At 46.4% G+C, this 15,894-nt stretch overlaps 1 protein-coding gene across 1 annotated transcript in view; it reads left to right on the top strand.

Annotated features, from left to right (window-relative positions):
- The window catches only part of syne2b (spectrin repeat containing, nuclear envelope 2b), a 111,570-nt gene that overhangs the window by 29,339 nt on the left and 66,337 nt on the right, over nt 1-15,894 (top strand). Inside the window, exons 24-58 of the mRNA XM_030443159.1 lie at nt 150-284; nt 583-708; nt 1,287-1,480; nt 1,636-1,717; nt 1,932-2,032; nt 2,147-2,267; nt 2,376-2,675; nt 2,871-3,466; nt 3,580-3,735; nt 3,843-3,993; nt 4,119-4,277; nt 4,418-4,585; nt 4,702-4,803; nt 4,879-5,079; nt 5,168-5,375; nt 5,481-5,593; nt 5,675-5,877; nt 5,978-6,085; nt 6,202-6,481; nt 6,569-6,898; nt 6,991-7,320; nt 7,581-7,880; nt 7,989-8,216; nt 8,328-8,444; nt 8,612-8,938; nt 9,034-9,378; nt 9,456-9,634; nt 9,785-10,001; nt 10,141-10,239; nt 10,438-10,602; nt 10,843-11,190; nt 11,407-11,543; nt 12,063-12,192; nt 12,545-12,718; nt 12,819-15,851. Of these exons, the coding sequence (XP_030299019.1) occupies nt 150-284; nt 583-708; nt 1,287-1,480; nt 1,636-1,717; nt 1,932-2,032; nt 2,147-2,267; nt 2,376-2,675; nt 2,871-3,466; nt 3,580-3,735; nt 3,843-3,993; nt 4,119-4,277; nt 4,418-4,585; nt 4,702-4,803; nt 4,879-5,079; nt 5,168-5,375; nt 5,481-5,593; nt 5,675-5,877; nt 5,978-6,085; nt 6,202-6,481; nt 6,569-6,898; nt 6,991-7,320; nt 7,581-7,880; nt 7,989-8,216; nt 8,328-8,444; nt 8,612-8,938; nt 9,034-9,378; nt 9,456-9,634; nt 9,785-10,001; nt 10,141-10,239; nt 10,438-10,602; nt 10,843-11,190; nt 11,407-11,543; nt 12,063-12,192; nt 12,545-12,718; nt 12,819-15,851 (9,963 nt within the window). The remainder of the gene's footprint in view (nt 1-149; nt 285-582; nt 709-1,286; nt 1,481-1,635; nt 1,718-1,931; nt 2,033-2,146; nt 2,268-2,375; nt 2,676-2,870; nt 3,467-3,579; nt 3,736-3,842; nt 3,994-4,118; nt 4,278-4,417; nt 4,586-4,701; nt 4,804-4,878; nt 5,080-5,167; nt 5,376-5,480; nt 5,594-5,674; nt 5,878-5,977; nt 6,086-6,201; nt 6,482-6,568; nt 6,899-6,990; nt 7,321-7,580; nt 7,881-7,988; nt 8,217-8,327; nt 8,445-8,611; nt 8,939-9,033; nt 9,379-9,455; nt 9,635-9,784; nt 10,002-10,140; nt 10,240-10,437; nt 10,603-10,842; nt 11,191-11,406; nt 11,544-12,062; nt 12,193-12,544; nt 12,719-12,818; nt 15,852-15,894) is intronic.

Below are 15,894 nucleotides of genomic sequence, written 5' to 3'. Positions count from 1 at the left end.
AAAGAGGAGATGTTTCATATATAATACTCCAAAATGAAAATGCCAATTCTATTTTTTCCTACTACATTTTTTTTTGCTGAAGTTTGTAACCAAGGTAAACTGATTTTCAAGAAGCCATTCTCCAATTATATACTGGTTTGTCCCATTAGGAGACTCTAAGGACCTTGGACCCAGAATTGCTGGAGGAGTTCTTGAGAGCAGCCAAGGGCATGGAAGCCTTTTGTACCCCCTCTCAGCTCAGAGACATGGAGTTCTACACCCAGTCTGTCAGGGCACAGTGGGAGGTAAGACACAAACACACTTACTGTGTGAGTCTAGTGTTACTGTTTGTGGTTTGAATTACTGTTAATAGGGGATTGTTCACATTTGTCAGTTTTAATGAATTCAAAAGAATGTGCCAGGTGATTACTTGTGCATGTCAGGACTAAATGTAGTCTACTGTTGCAACATTTTCTGCCTTTGTCAGCATGTCTTTTTTATCTACACATATGAATATCAGCAACATCTTCAGTTGCATGCACAGACAGCATTCATATGTTCTAACATGTCATGTGGTTTTCTTTAATTCATTTTATTTCCCAGGCTGCGAGAGCTGAGATCTCAGGCTTTTTACAGCAATTACGTTTTGACGTAACAAGGAAAGACTTTAATGCAGCTGCCCTGCAGTGTGAGATGCACTTAAGGTCCCAATTAGAAAACCAAGCACAGGTAGCTAAAGCCAGAGCTAAACTCTTGGTCGGTGTGCTTTGGTGGACGGGTATGCAGCCAGTTTATCTGCTCTGACCTTCTAACCTTTTTTCCTCCTCCTTCTTCTTTGTACGCTACAAAGGAGACTCTGTCAATGGGACTTGGTAAATGTCTTACTTCACTCTGGTTGCTCTTTAAGAGAGTGCTGTCTTTACTGGGCTTTTAATTACAGTTTCATACAATACTACATGTTTTGATGATGATTTCATTGTAACTTTGAGGGCCAGTAAACATACAAAAACACTTGTATTTTTTGTGCAGTATATCAGTGGGCTGGTTGCATGTGTTGGTCGGCTTATGTGTTGTAGTTTTTTCTGTCATGATGTCAAAACCCAACTTGAAATATAAATGAGATTCTGTAATATTGCAATGCTTCTTAGCAGGAATAGCAAGGTAAAAAATATATTGAAAGTTTTTACAGATGTCTTAAAAACATAGGAAAAACAAACTTCAGTTTTAGGTTAAGGGAGTTTGAATTGGTTGGCTTCAAATTTGATTATTAACATGCCTGTTTAATTTTCACTTTCAACCTTCATCAGGCTTGCATCTCAGAGGATGGCAGCTTTGCCCAGGCAGGGCAGCACCTGGAGGCCTTGAGAAGTCTGTGTGACACCCTGAGCCCTGAGGACGCTCACCGCCTGGCCCAGACTCAGCTGAGGGAGTGTGAGAACAGGCTGGCTGCCATTCAGCGGCAGTTCAGTGGTGACCAAGAGGCACCACTCCCTGATTCCAGGTAAGATATTATGATTATTTCTCGACTTTGACATCTATTAGATCTAGGTAATTTATCTGAATTTCACAGTGCCAGTTGTGGCTGTTTAACGACGTCTGTCTTGTGAGGAAGTGAAGATAAAAGTTCATTCATAAAAACTAATTTCCATCTCGCAGGATTCCCGTTGCCTTCAGTGAAGATCTGACCACACAAAAGGAACTCACAAGACCAAGTGACAAACCTCAAGTCTCAGCTGAGGTATGACTCACTACCACTGAAACACTGTGTGCTCTTTAGATTTAAGTCAACAATCAGAGCTCCTATAAACCCTTTTTTTTCAACATGGAAAGCAATTCTTTACTCAAAACTGTTCTGCATTTATACCTGCAAAGATATGACCTACTGTCCACTACAGCCAGTCATCAGCTCAGAGTTTTGAACTAACAGATAAAATGCTTTTATTCTTTTTCAGGTCATTCAAGTGACAATGAAGCCTGTGAATGTTGAGATGAAGGAGGTTGAAAAGCAGCCGTCTGTAGAGGAAGAAGTCACCAAAAAGGAGGCTTTAGAAAGGTAGCACAGTCTGATCTGTGATAATCCAACATACAGTGCATTGTATTGATCAAAACTATTTGGAGGTCATCATATTAAATGTGGTACTCTTTGTCTAACTGATCAAATCTTCAGGTATGACAATTGTAAGAGGACTCTGCAAGCCCAACTGGCTAAGAATGAGCAGAGCATTCAGGACGCCCCCTCTGACTCCGTCTCTCTGAAAGGCCTCCACACACGGCTGCAGGAGATCCAGGTACAAAAGAAGTTTGTGTGCAACAGAAACAGATTTAAATATGAAATAATTTGAAGGATGGTATATATGTCAGGAGTTGACATTCGTGTTGATCTCCATCTTTCCCAGTTCTTGAGGCAGGAAACAGAATCTCTATGGTCTGACTATGCAAACCAGTGCACCCAGTGTTCCCAGTTGAGTGGGAACACTGGTCTGGAACAGGAGAAGGCGGAGCTAGAGGAGCAGTGGCGCAGTCAACAGTCCAATCTTCAGAAGAGAGGCAGCTCGCTGGGCGCCGCCCTCAGACAGATCGACTCCACCGAGAACCACATGGTGGACTTCACCGACCGCCTGGACCGCTACCTGAGACAACCCAAAGACATCAGTGGCTTCACCCTGGCCAGCACCAACATCCTGAAAGACATTAAGGTCTTCTGTCAGCCATGAATATATTTCTTTTGTGTTTAACTTTGTCAGTCCAGATTTAGATGTACTAGAAGTATATGAAGAAAACACTGCAACAAAAACAAAAACTGTTAAAAACACAGCAGGTCACATTTGGATCAATAAAGACAAGACAGAAATGTTTTGAGCATCTTAACATTTTGTCTCATTTTGCAACAGGAACTGGATGAGAACATCCAGAGCGAGCTGGACCAGGTGTCCCGTCTGGACCCCGAATCTTCTGATCTGGACCCCAGAGACTGCTTCCCTCTGTCTCGTGAGGTCAACACTCACAAGACCAGCCTGGATCAGCTCCGTCAGCAGGTCCGCAAGAGTGAAGCAGCCGCTCGCGCCCTCGACCGCTTCCTCATGTCCCTGCGCACTGTGGATGAAGACATCTCTGGAGTCCAGGGTGCCCCCTGCAGTGACTCTCAGGTACTGCAGGACTGTCGCTCCAAGCTGTCTCTGATCAGGCAGAGCATCGACAGTCTGAAAGAGAAGGCGCCTCAGCTGGATCTGCTCCTGCAGGGGGCCAGGCTGACCGTCACCAGGGACGGTGTCCCAGCCTCCTGCCTGGACATGGTGAACGCCCTGCTGAGGAGGCTGGAGGAGGCCGACAGCGGGCTGGCCGGCCAGCAGAAAGGCATCCAGAAGGAGACACAGAACAAATCCCTGGGTCTGAGGAAGAGGACGCTGCTGGGAGAGCTGAGGAAGCTGCAGGAAACGATCGAATCGCAGGGCCTGAAGGAGCCCTCCATGCCTGCTGTGCAACAGAGGTGTGTGTTGTGTGTCTTTACACTGATGCAACAATATTAGCTATCTTTGTGATGGCTGTATTTATTTATTTCTTTAATATACAATAATGTCTTGATAATGTTGTACTCTCCAGGCTTCGTGGTCTGTCAGATTTGGAGGGTCAGGTTCAGGCCCTGCACGCAGAGTTCCAGAACCTTCGTGAACTTCAAGAGCAACAGGGTGCAGAAGATAACCTCTTCCAGGAGCTGGAGACTCAGTGGAAGGACACACAGAGGGCTTTTGGAGACAGGTAGGTTAGAAAAGAGAATCATGAAATGACTACCGACAGTTGCTCATAGCTTCTGCTGGCTGAAAGCATCACTTAAAATCCTCTCTGTTCTGTTCTTCCTCCTGCAGGAAGAAGCAATGCAACGTCTTGCTGGACCTTCTGAAGAAGTTCCAGAGCTGCCGTGGCCACCTGAGTTCCACCATGCAGAGAGCCGAGCAGACCATCAGTGATCAGGCCTCCTACATGGGCAAGGACAACCTGCAGAGAAGCATCACCAAGGTTGGTCCACAGAATGACAATTGTCAGGTCTGAATCCAAGATTGACATAACTACAGTTATAGTGCATAAGATCAGTCCCTGTGTGTTCCGGTGTACTGTATGTTTACATGTGTGTGTTTGTGCAGGTCACTGATATTAAGGAGGAGCTGGGTGGACTGAAGGAGCGTATAGAGGAGATGAGGGGAGTTTGCAGACAGCTGCAGTCCCAACTGAAGAAGTTCCCAGACTGCAGTGAGACGTCCTTTGAAGCAGAGGCCGACTCGCTCATGGACAACTGGCTGGACGTAAGTGTCTATGCACACACTCCCAACACATCGATAGTGTTTTTATTTATGATGTATCAACAGGAGCTAAATTCTAGCTTGGAAACCCTGACTGAAACGCTTCGGCTTAACTTAACTGGATATTGTTGGTGTCGTTGCAGGTGACAGAGAAGACCGATGCCTACGTGGATAACCTCCGGGTGGGTCTGGAGCTGTGGGAGAAGCAGCTGATGCTCGGGGGAGAGGTCGACAGCTGGGCCGGGGCCAAACTGGCCCTGTTTGCTGAGAGCCATCCCTTCCACAACGAGCAACAAGTCCTCGACATGACGGTAAGATTCCCACGGAAGTACAACTCTTACTACTTCACAGGTAGTTTCCCAAAGAGTCATCGCAGATCTTTGAATTTCCACAATAAAGTACAGATGTACTTTTCGTTGCTGTGTAGGATGAGATCCATGCCAATGAGGGGAACATCGAGCATTTCCACAAGAAGTCTGTAGAGATCCATGAGATGCTGCAGAGTCAGGAGGCTCCACTGGAGCTTCAGGTGAGTTGAAAGATTATTAATCAGCTATTTCAATCTTTTACAATATCTGTAACCTTTCTACAATGTGCCAATTAGGTGATGGAGACCCAGCTGAGGAAGAGGATGCAGCAGGTGAAGGAGCTGTTCACCGACTGCACCGACGTCTTTGAGGAGCTGGTGGCTGTGAAGACGCACCTGGCTGAGAAGATCGAGGAGTGTCAGTCAGCTGTGGAGAACATCCAGAGTTCTCTCAGCAAGGTCGACGTGTCACAACCAAAGGTGGAAGACCAGATACAGGTAGAGGACTGTTCCTCCCTCTACATGCTTTCATGTCATCACACCTGGACTGTTGTTACTCCACTGTCTTCCCTCTCGTCCTCTCCAGGATCTGTGTGATGATCTGGAGGCTCAGGAGGAGCAGGCGGAGGCGGTGTTGAAGGAGGTGGGTTTGGTTTCCAGTGTGGCCAGTCCTCAGGTGATGGAGGCGCTGTCTGTAGACTGCAGCCGGCTGAAGGAGGCCATCTCCCGCACCAAAGACATGATCCACCTGAAGAGAGAGGAGAGAGACAAAGGCCTGCTCAAGGTCATCAAAGGTCAGTGTTGAGTTTATCGCTCCGGTTTTAAGAGAAAGTACTGTCTATTCTTATCTACCCGGCAGCAATGCCAGTGGGAAATTGATGATCTCATTTTTTCTCCAGATGAGAAGCTGTCGTTCGGGGGATGGTTCCAGGACCTGCAGGTGTCCGTCAACGAGTGCTTTGAGAACCCCGAGAGCAGAACGGATGTTGAAACATCTCTGCAGAGACTCACTGTGAGTGGCTGGCTTGAGAGGTCGATAGATGCTGTTGGATGATGATGGATGGGTTCTCACGGGTTCTCTCGTGTCCAACAGGCTTTCCTAAAACCAAAGGATGCAGAGAGACGTCTTGAGCAGCTGAGAGATCAGCTGGAGAGAGGCGGCCAGCAGGTTCCTCCCCAGCAGCTCTCTGAGTTCAACGACTGGCTGAAGGAGCAGCAGGAGGAGGTGGGAACGTTCAGAACTCACTGCCTCAACAGGCAGAAACAACTGGAGTCTATCCTCAGTAACTTGAACGGGTGAGGACTTCTGTGCAGCCGACACACTGTTAGAAAAAGTGTGAGTCATTGAAACCAGTTAGAAGACATGTTTTTTTGACTTTTTGCTTTTGTTCTGTAGTCTGCAGAAGCAACACGACAGCTTCCGCGACTGGCTGCAGACCAAAGAGAAACAGTCTGTGGAGTCGGACAAAGTCAGACTTCTTCTCAAAGACCTTCAGGATGAGAGGTGATCTACAGCTTTCACATAACCAGAACTGGAAATATGTCAGCTCACATGTTGTAAAAGCCTTTGAATTGCCTTGTTGTTGAAAATATTTTTTCCTTGGTTTGTTCTGTGTGAAGTGGTCGAGCTGAGACCCTCGGTGAGGTGTTGGCATCAGTACGCAGGCAAGGCGTCAGAGCTGAAAGCCTCCTGAAGGACGGAGATAACCTGATACAGCGCTACAGAAACCTGGAGGCCCGGCTGCAGAAGCAGGCGGACGCCCAGACCGCCCTGCAGGGCCGATGTGACGAGCTGAATACTCAGGCAGAGAGCACCAGGACCTGGATAAGTGGCCTTCTGCAACCTCTTACCGCCCCTGGCACAGACACCCACACAGAGGAGATGAAGAACAAAGCACAGGTCAGTAAAAAGACATTGTAATATAAAGACTGACAGACTGACTGATGATAACAAACATTGCTTAAGTGTATGTTTGTTTTCCAAAAGGCTGTCCTGAGCTCCAAACCTGAGGGCGACTCTAAAGTGAGCAGCCTGAGAAGACAAAGTGACACTCTGTGTGAGCAGGAGGAGCTGGAGGAGGGCAGGAAGCAGGAGGTCCAACACTCAGTCAGAGAGACAGAGGAGCAGTGGAGGACGGCGCTGCAGACGGCTGAGGAGGTTCTCAACAAGGCGGTAACACAAGTCCAGTTAGACAAGGACTTTGACGCATTCAGAACCCAGAATGAAACTGTTCAGTCCTGGATCAGAGACCAGGAGCAGAACCTGCAGTCGCTCGGCGGGTGCATGCAAGTCGAAGAAAAGGCAAAGATTGCACAAGTGAGTTTAAAATGGCCATGGAGCCGTTTTTTAATTTAATTTAATTTAATTTGTAGGACATCTTATAAAGGCTGTTTTGTTGTTCCCTTCAGGCTACTCTGGGCTCAAAGCCTGATGGAGATTCAAAGATCAAGAATCTGAAGCAACAGTGTCAGAGTCTGTGCGACAACCAGAGTTTGGACGAGAGCCGGAGACGAGAGGTTCAGGACTCAGTCAGACACACCGGGGAGCAGTGGAGGAAAGTCCTGCAGGAGGCTGAGGAGGCTCTCAACAAGGCCGACACCGACGCTGCCACTGAACAGGAGGTGAAAGCTTTGAGAGCCCAAAATGAAACCGCACAGTCCTGGATCAGAGAGCAGAAGCAGAAGCTGATGTCACCAGGTGGTCATGTTCAGCCGGAAGAGAGGTTACAGGTCGCACAGGTGAGTTACCGAGCCAATCACAGGTTGTAAAGTTTGTAAAGAGAATTCACTGAGATTATAAAGTCAGAAATGTGCAACAAAAACCTCAGAGATTCTTTGAGATTGACAAAAAATAAGACAAGAAAAAACACAAATTTACAAGGAAAGCAATCAGAAATATTGTGCTTTTTCTTGCCAAGGACCCACAAAGCTTTACTTTAAAATGCAAAGTAATTATACCTCTTTAATCTCCAACAACCTGTCCGTGTCTTCACCTTCAGGCTCTCATCGCCTCCAAGCCTGAGGGAGAGTCGAAGGTGCTCGACCTGAAGAGACGAGCTGAAGGTCTGTGTGAGCGTCTGGAGGAGAGCAGGAAGTCAGAGGTTCAGCAGCTGGTGAAAGACTCGGAGCAGCAATGGCAAAATGTTCTGCTGGCAGCCCGGCAGGCCGAGGTTCGAGCTCTTTCAGACGACTTCGACGCTCAGAGCAAAGAGACTCAGTCGTGGATCAGAGACCGACAGCAGAAGCTTCAATCTGTGGGCGCTCACACACCACCTGAGGAGAGAAGTCAAACAGTTCAGGTCTGTAGATAGAAACTATAAATATCACATATGAATTGCAACATGCAAGTAGAAACCAAATCTTTCTCGTCATTCCTTGTTTCAAATGAAAATGTGCTGCGCCTGCAGACCATCTCGAGCTCCAGACCTGAAGGTGACTTTAAGGTGAACAACCTGAGGAGGCGAGGTCAGACTCTGTGTGAGCATCCCGACGCAGGCGCGGCCAGGAAGAGTCACATCGAGCAGACGGTCAGAGACACGGAGGAGCAGTGGAGGACGATGCTGCAGGCCGCCAAAGAGGTGGAAGCTGCTGCAGGAGCTGAGCTCACCCAGAGGACTGAGAGGAGACAGTCAGAGGTCAGTGACTGTCACTGAGGGTTATGATCTTATAACACAGTGTATGTGACAAGGAAATGATGGAGAAGAGAAGTGAGGAAGTGCTACATGAGTATCTTTTTTCCTTTTCAGCTGAAAGAGTTTGATACCCGTCAGCAGGACACCAGCCGCTGGCTTCAGGACCTCCAACGGCGAGTGGACTCACTGAACAAGCAAACCAAAGCTGAGGAAAGACTGCAGTCGGCTCAGGTGAGGAGCTGAGGGGTCATGTTATAGTGTTAGGATTAATAATGAAACTAATATGCATTCTCACCAACCGGCATTTAGTCAGAGACATTCTAAAACGACCTGAAATAGCAGGTTTGTGTCCCCCAAAAATTAATAAATACGAATACTCTAATATCTCTCCTCCTCAGGCCATTATGAGCACCAAGCCTGAAGGAGACTCCAGGCTCCAGGAGCTGAAGAGACGAGGCCAGAGTTTGTGTGGTCAGGATCTCGAGGAGCACAAAAAACAGGAGCTTAAGAAGAAAGTACGAGGCGCTGAGGAGCAGTGGACGAGAGTGATGCGGGATGCTAAGCGAGCACTCGATCAGGCTGAGAGGCAGCGCGCTCTGGACTGCCAGCTGAGGGGCTTTAAAGAGCTGAGCCAAAACACCAAATCCTGGCTGGAAGACAAAAAGCAGAGCCTCGTCTCTCTGGGCGGTCAGGCAGATCCAGAGAAGACAATCAGCACTGCACAGGTCAGCTTGAACAACAGAAGCAAAGATTATCCATCTGTGTTCAAATACAACACTGTAATCAAACAGAGGATGAACTTTTGTTTTTTTATCCTCAGACCATCCTGAGCTGTAAACCTGAAGGAGACTCCAAGCTGACAGAACTGAGGAGACAGAGCCAGAGTCTGTCCGACCACCAGGACCTGGAGGAGGACGCTAGACGAGAGGCTCAGCAGGCTGTGAAAGACTCAGAGGAGAAGTGGAGGACGGTCCTGCAGGCCGCTGAGGACACCCTGAAGAAAGCTGAGGTCCAGTACTCGCTCTCCAGGGAGCTGCAGGCCTTCCACACCCAAGCAGGGAGCACCAAAACCTGGGTCAAAGAGCTGCAGCAACAGGCCGAGGCCAAAGGGAGCGGCACTCAGGGCAGCCGGGCTCAGATAGAGGACAGGCTCAGCACAGCACAGGTAAGATATAACATATAAGTTATGGATAAGTATCATTGGAGAAAGACAAAACATAATATCTGTGATCGTGTCTTTAGTCCATCTTGAACTCCAAGTCCAACGGTGAGGCTCAAGTGACGGAGCTGAAGAAACGAGCACAGAGTCTGTGTGAGCAGAAAGACCTGGAGGGAGACAAGAAACACGAGGTTCAGCAGACGGTCAAAGACACTGAGCAGCAGTGGAGGACGGTCCTGCAGGCTGCCGAGGACACACAGAGGTGCAGGAGGCTGATTTCCCTTCACATTAATGTCACTGCTACAGATGAGCTGCCTGATCCAGGATCCATGTGTATTTACAGTCTGTAATCACTTAAATCTGAAGGTTGAATCTAAACTGATGTCGTCTTCCATCTGTTGTTACCCATCAGACAGCTGCAGGGTGTCGTGAAGCGCCTGGTGTCCTGTCAGAAGCAGCGAGGCCAGGCTGAGGCCCGTCTGTCCGAGCTTCAGCAGCAGACGTCCGACCTGCCGCGTGTCTTCCCCTGGCCGGGTCTGGGGGAGCGGAGGCAGGCGGTGGAGCGGGCCCGGACCCTGCTGGACCAGAGCACAGCTTTGGCCCCCGTCCTCTCAGACGTCCGAACGCAGGTAAAACCCTTACAGGAAAATAAGTATCAGTAATTTGTGTCAGTTCATAACATAGTTAAAAGTCAGTTATCAGGTGGAGTTGCTCATAAAATCTAATCGAACATAAGGTTTAATATGAGTTTACACTGTTCTCCTCAAGGCTGCAAAGCTGTTTGAGACCACAAAGGACCCCGGCTGGTCAGATCCGTCCTGGACAGCAAAGGAGGAGTCCATTCCTGCTATGCTCAAACAGCTGACTGTGAGTTCAGCACTCTGTTACACAGACAATACACACGAATCCTCCAGACAAAATATAACTGTCTCTAAAGTTCATTTTGTTTAGTAAGGCATAAAACTATTCACTGTCCCAAAATAGATGTATCTATGTGTTCATGTGAGATAGTAAAATTAATTTTACTTCCTCTGTCTGTGAAATTAAAACTGTTGTTGTTTCCAGGATGCGGTAACTGACCTGGAGGAGGGCATCGTGACGGAGCGGCAGTGCACCCAGCTGGTGGAGCAGCACGAGGCAGCACAGGACTGGCTGAGGGAGCAGGTTAAAGGCCTGGGAGCTCCTCCAGCAGACAGACAGGGTCTGCACAGCACCGTCAACACTCTGAAGGTCAGATAGTGAAACACAAACACACTGTTGTTAGTTTGATCTGCCACTGAAATACTCTCGTTGTATCAAACTCACAAGATCATTTAAATAGTAACACAATGTCATGACATTTCTGGAGCTAAGCAACGCCCTCAAAACACTGACTTTTTGAATGTTTTAGTTCATTACAAGGTAAATTCTTAACCACAACATGTAAAACTGTTTCTGTATTTTAACAATCTTTCTCCCTCCTGACGCCAGGCTTTGCTCCAGACGGTGAACAGGGAGCAGAGGGAGATGAAGGAGCTGGACTCTGCCAGGGATAAACTGCTGAGCCTCTGCACCCCCGGAGGTCGCGATGCCCTCACCCTGGAGGTCGGCCATCTCCATGACCTCTGTGCCACCTCTGAGCAGGAGGTGAAGGAGCGGCTGGCGGCCTGTGAGACCCGGCTGGGGGAGCTGGACGGTCAGCTGGCCAAGAAGGCCCAGGGACTGAAGGACCGAGCTGCAGCGCTGCAGTGGGAGCTCCGCTCTCTGGACCAGGCGCTCAGTTACAGCGAGCCACAGAACAACATCGATCAGCTCCAGCAGCACTATCACAGCCTTCAGGTGATTAGTACTGTATTTATCCAAGCACAAAACCTGATGTAGAGATCCATTTAAATTTCTGACCGGGCTACGTAAACGTAAGGAAAAAGTTATGTCCATCAATTGAATATAGGAGTTTGTAGCTTGCATAATAACTCACATTCCACCTGCAGATGTTTGAGATGTTGCAGAATTGTGAATAATACTTACAGGATTTTGATGTCCTTCTCCTGTCAGAACTGTGAGAAGTCACTCGAAGATTTGGGTGTCAAAGTTCGTGACCTTTACCAGGAAGTAAAGTCTACACCTGCCAGCGACGAGCTGCCAACGGAAATAATCACTGTGGTGGAGTCTCTGTCCCAGCAACACGACAGGTAACACACCTGCCAGCTGGTTCCATGTTCTCTGTGTCGCCACAAACAGAAAACAACATCATTTATTTAATGAATTTTATTATGATACACATGTTTTTGTTTGCTTTGTATAAACAAGAAAACCAAAACAAACTCACATTACATGAAGTCATATCCGTCCGCTCCGGCACGAGGGATACTTAAAATTGTACATAGCCTCCCTGAAACAACTCCTACATGACAAGCTCTCAGCTGCCGTCCCTCTATTTCAAATTAGCTTTCAATTATTCTTACATACCAGCTACATGCCTCAGTGGTTCATTCTGCTCTTGACACTGACATGGAAACACAGAGTTCTCCTGATCTATCATCCAAACATTGCATCTCATCTAATCCCTGGTTTCTTGAGCCAAGAGATAAAACTCACATCTATTCATTAGGGTTTTCCTGTTGTCATTTGTTGTGCCTGTTTTCATTTTTACCCGTGGATACCAAGCAAATGATTTTTTAACAATAAATGTGACTCAATTATCTCTACAGTCTGAAATCCAGGCTGAGTGAGCACCAGAGTAACTGCTCTACAAACACCACTCGCTGTCTGATGGACAGTCTTCACGCCCTGCAGGAATGGAACCAAAGCAAACCATCAGAGTCCGAGTCTTCTGTGCAGGTTTCTGTCTTTTAATCTCTACTTTAACTGTTAGGCAGCACCTCTGAGTTTCCTGATAGATAAAGTCTTCTACTGTAGTTAGCAATTATTGGACATCACCTTTAACTATGAGCAGTTAAATTATGTTTCAGATTTGTTTGGAGAATACATGTTACTTAAAAGAGAAAGATATTTCTTTAAACAGTTATTAATTAAAAAAAGGTTGGTGGGTTTAGGGGATTGTGAAGTGAAATATTTCAACATGGTGGAGCTTTTGTCAGTAGCTTATTTATGCTCTCTTGGTGTTGTATGTTGTATATTTTCAAACATATTTAGAATCACTACAAACACTTCTTTTTTATTCTGGTTTTAGGTGACTTTAGAGGAAGGTGAAAAGCTGCAGGTCAACCTGCGGGAGGCGCTGTCTCACCAGAAGTTTCTAACAGACTGTTTGATGCCAGTCCTGTTTGAGAAACTGGAGAGGGAGGGTTCAGAGGCACTCAGAGAAGCAGATGCACAAAAGGCTTCTCTCAACCAGAGCTTAAAGGTATTTAAATCATGATGAATTGATTTACAAATGAGATGAATCATTAAATATTGAACACACCTCTGTAGTAATTAATGCTATTTTCATCATTTCATTTAAGAAACTTGATGGAAGGAGTAAACAAAAACTGCCTGAGGTCCCCCATGGTAAACTAGAGGAGACGATGACATCTGTAGTAGCACCACCACGAAAAAACAAGCGCTCACCTGAGAAAAAACAAGTGGATCAACAGAAAAGCATTCCCTTGACGGATAAAGATGATGAAGTGACAGTGTCAGCTGAGCTACGAACTGAGGATAAAACATTTAAACCTCCTGTGCCAGCAGCCGTGGAGGACACAAAAACTACGAGTGTGGAGCAAACAAGAATTGAACCAACCCAAATGAAACCTCAGAGTACTACCAGTGCTTCAGAACCTATCACAGCACAACCCTCCAACACAGACGGGCAGTCTAAAGCCATCAAGCCAGATATCACTGCTGAGCCTGTTGTGAAACCTGCTGCTGAGGAACCTGTACTGATCCAAAAGGTCATTGAGCAGTCTTCATCTAGTGTGGAGAAAACTACACCTGTAGCATACAGGAGAAAGACCAAGACTTTGGCTGTGGTTACAGAGCCCACCCAGACCAAGCTGGAGACTAAAGTTGTGCAAACTATTATTACTCAAGTGTCACCCAGTACAGGAACCACTACTGTGGAAGAAACAAAGAAAATAGAAACCATTACACCTGGTGTTTCAGAGACGTTCACGACAGAACAAGCAGAGACTGTTGTTTTGAAAGAAACAAAGCTCACACCAACCAGGAGGAGGTCAAAGGAAGGCCCCGACAGTCAAAAGCCAACCGAAATCACTGAAACTACTGTTTCGGAAAAAGCTAAGCTTTCGCCAACCAAGAAAAAATCAAAGGGTCTGAAACTCTCCCCAGAACTTCCTATAGAGGATGTGACTCCATCCAGGAGAAAGTCAAAGGAAGGCCCACAGGGTCAGAAGCCAACTGAAATTACTGAACTTACTGATATTTCACCAACCAAAAGAAAGTCAAAGGGTCTGAAACCTTTCTCGGAACTTGGTTCCACCGAGCTGACAAAGACCAAAGAAGAGCCTTTCAGTCAGAAGCCATCTTCAACTCCAGGTGGGGCCACAGGTCCAACTGAAATTACTGTTGTGGAAAAGGGAAAGCTTTCACCAACCAAAAGACAGTCGAAAGGTTTGAAAATTTCCCCAGAAGCTGTTACCACAGAGCTGGCGCAGACCAAAGAACAGCCTGAGAGTCAGAAGCCTCCAGTGAGTTCAAGAGTGCAAACTGAAATGGTTTTTGATGAAGAAATGAAAATAGCAACCATTATTCTCGATGTTTCAGCACCATTGACTACAGAACAAGCTGAGACTGTTGTTTTGAAAGAAACAAAGCTCACACCAACCAGGAGGAAGACAAAGGAAGACCCTGACAGTCAAAAGCCAACTGAAATTACGGGCGCCACTGTTTTGGAAAAAGGTGATCTTTCACCAACCAAAAGAAAGTCAAAGGGTCTGAAACTTTCCCCAGAATCTGCTACCACACAGCTGACACAGACCAAGGAAGAGCCTGACAGTCAGAGGCATTCATTGAGTTCAAGAGTGCAAATTGGACCTATTACTGTTGAAGAAACAAAGAATATTGCAACAATCTTTCTAGATGTTTCAGAGCCATTGACTACAGAACAAACTGAAACTTCTGTTTTGAAAGAAACAAAGCTCATGCCAACCCGGAGGAAGTCAAAGAATGGTGACTCTTCTACAACTTCTCAGACAGTCAGATCACCTGATGTGGAGCCTGAACAAAATAAGAAAGAATCTGACATTCAAAAGTCCTCAAATCCAGACGTGGTCACAGGGCCAACTCAAAATATTGTTGCAGAAAAGGAAATGGGTGAGCTTTTACCAACAAAAAGAAAGTCAAAAGCACTGAAGCTCTCCCCAGAACTAGCTCCAAAGGATGTAACAAAGACCATGAAAGAGCCCGACATACAGAAGCTGACACAGACCAAGGAAGAGCCTAAGACTCAGAAGCCTTCAGTGAGTTCAAACTTGCAAACTACAATGACTGTTGATGAAACAAAGAATATAGCAACCATTGTTCTAGATGTTTCAGAGCCATTTACTATGGAAAAAACTGAAACTGTTGTTTTAAAAGAAACAAAAGTCATGCCAACCAGGCAAAAGTCAAAGGAAGACTCTGACAGTCAGAAACCAACTGAAATTAAGGGAACTACTGTTTTGGAGAAAGGTAAGCTTTCCCCGACCAAAAGACAGTCGAAGGGTCTGAAACTGTTCCCAGAACTTGCTACGAAGGATGTGACAAAGACCATTAAAGAGTCTGAAAGACCGAAGTCTTTAGAGCAAACTAAAGTTGCTGTTGTGCAAGAAACTAAGACTGTACTAACCAGGAAGAAGTCAAAGGAAAGCTCTGATGGTCAGAAGCCAACTGAAGAGACTGAGAGTCAAAAGCCATCTTCAACCCCAGGCATGACCACAGGACTGAAAACTGAAACTGAAATTACTGGTGTGGACAAAGGGAAGCTTTCACCAACCAAAAGACAATCAAAGGGTTTGAAAGTTGCCCCAGAACTTGCTACCACAGAGCTGACACAGACCAAGGATGAGCCCGACAGTCAGAATCTTTCATTGAGTTCAAGAGTGCAAACTGAAACTGTTGTTGAAGAAACAAAGAATATAGCAACGATTATTCTAGATGTTTCAGAGCCATTCACTACAAAACAAACTGAAAGGGATGTTTTGAAAGAAACAAAGGTCATGACAACTAGGAGGAAGTCAAAGGAAGGCCCTGACAGTCAGAAGCCAACTGAAATGACTGAAGCTACTGATTTTGAAAAAGCTAAGCTTACACCAACGAAAAGACAGTCGAAGGGTCTGAAACTCTCCCCTGAACTTACTAGCACAGAGCTGACACAGACCAAGGAAGAGGCTGAAAATCAAAAGCCTTCATTGAGCTCTGTATTGCAAACTGAAATTGGTGTTGTTGAAGAAACAAAGAATATAGCAACCATTATTCTAGATATTCCAGAGTCATTCACATCTGTCCCTGTTAAAACTGACCCTGAAGCTCTACCAACTGGGAAAGAGTCAATGAGCCTTGAGGTTTCCACAGTTCCACAGTCAGTATCTTCCCTTGGAA

The sequence above is a fragment of the Sparus aurata genome, chromosome 16, assembly GCF_900880675.1.
Source record: "Sparus aurata chromosome 16, fSpaAur1.1, whole genome shotgun sequence".
NCBI lineage: Eukaryota > Metazoa > Chordata > Actinopteri > Spariformes > Sparidae > Sparus > Sparus aurata.
Note: the sequence above shows the minus strand (reverse complement) of the source record. Positions and strands in the feature narration are given on the sequence as shown.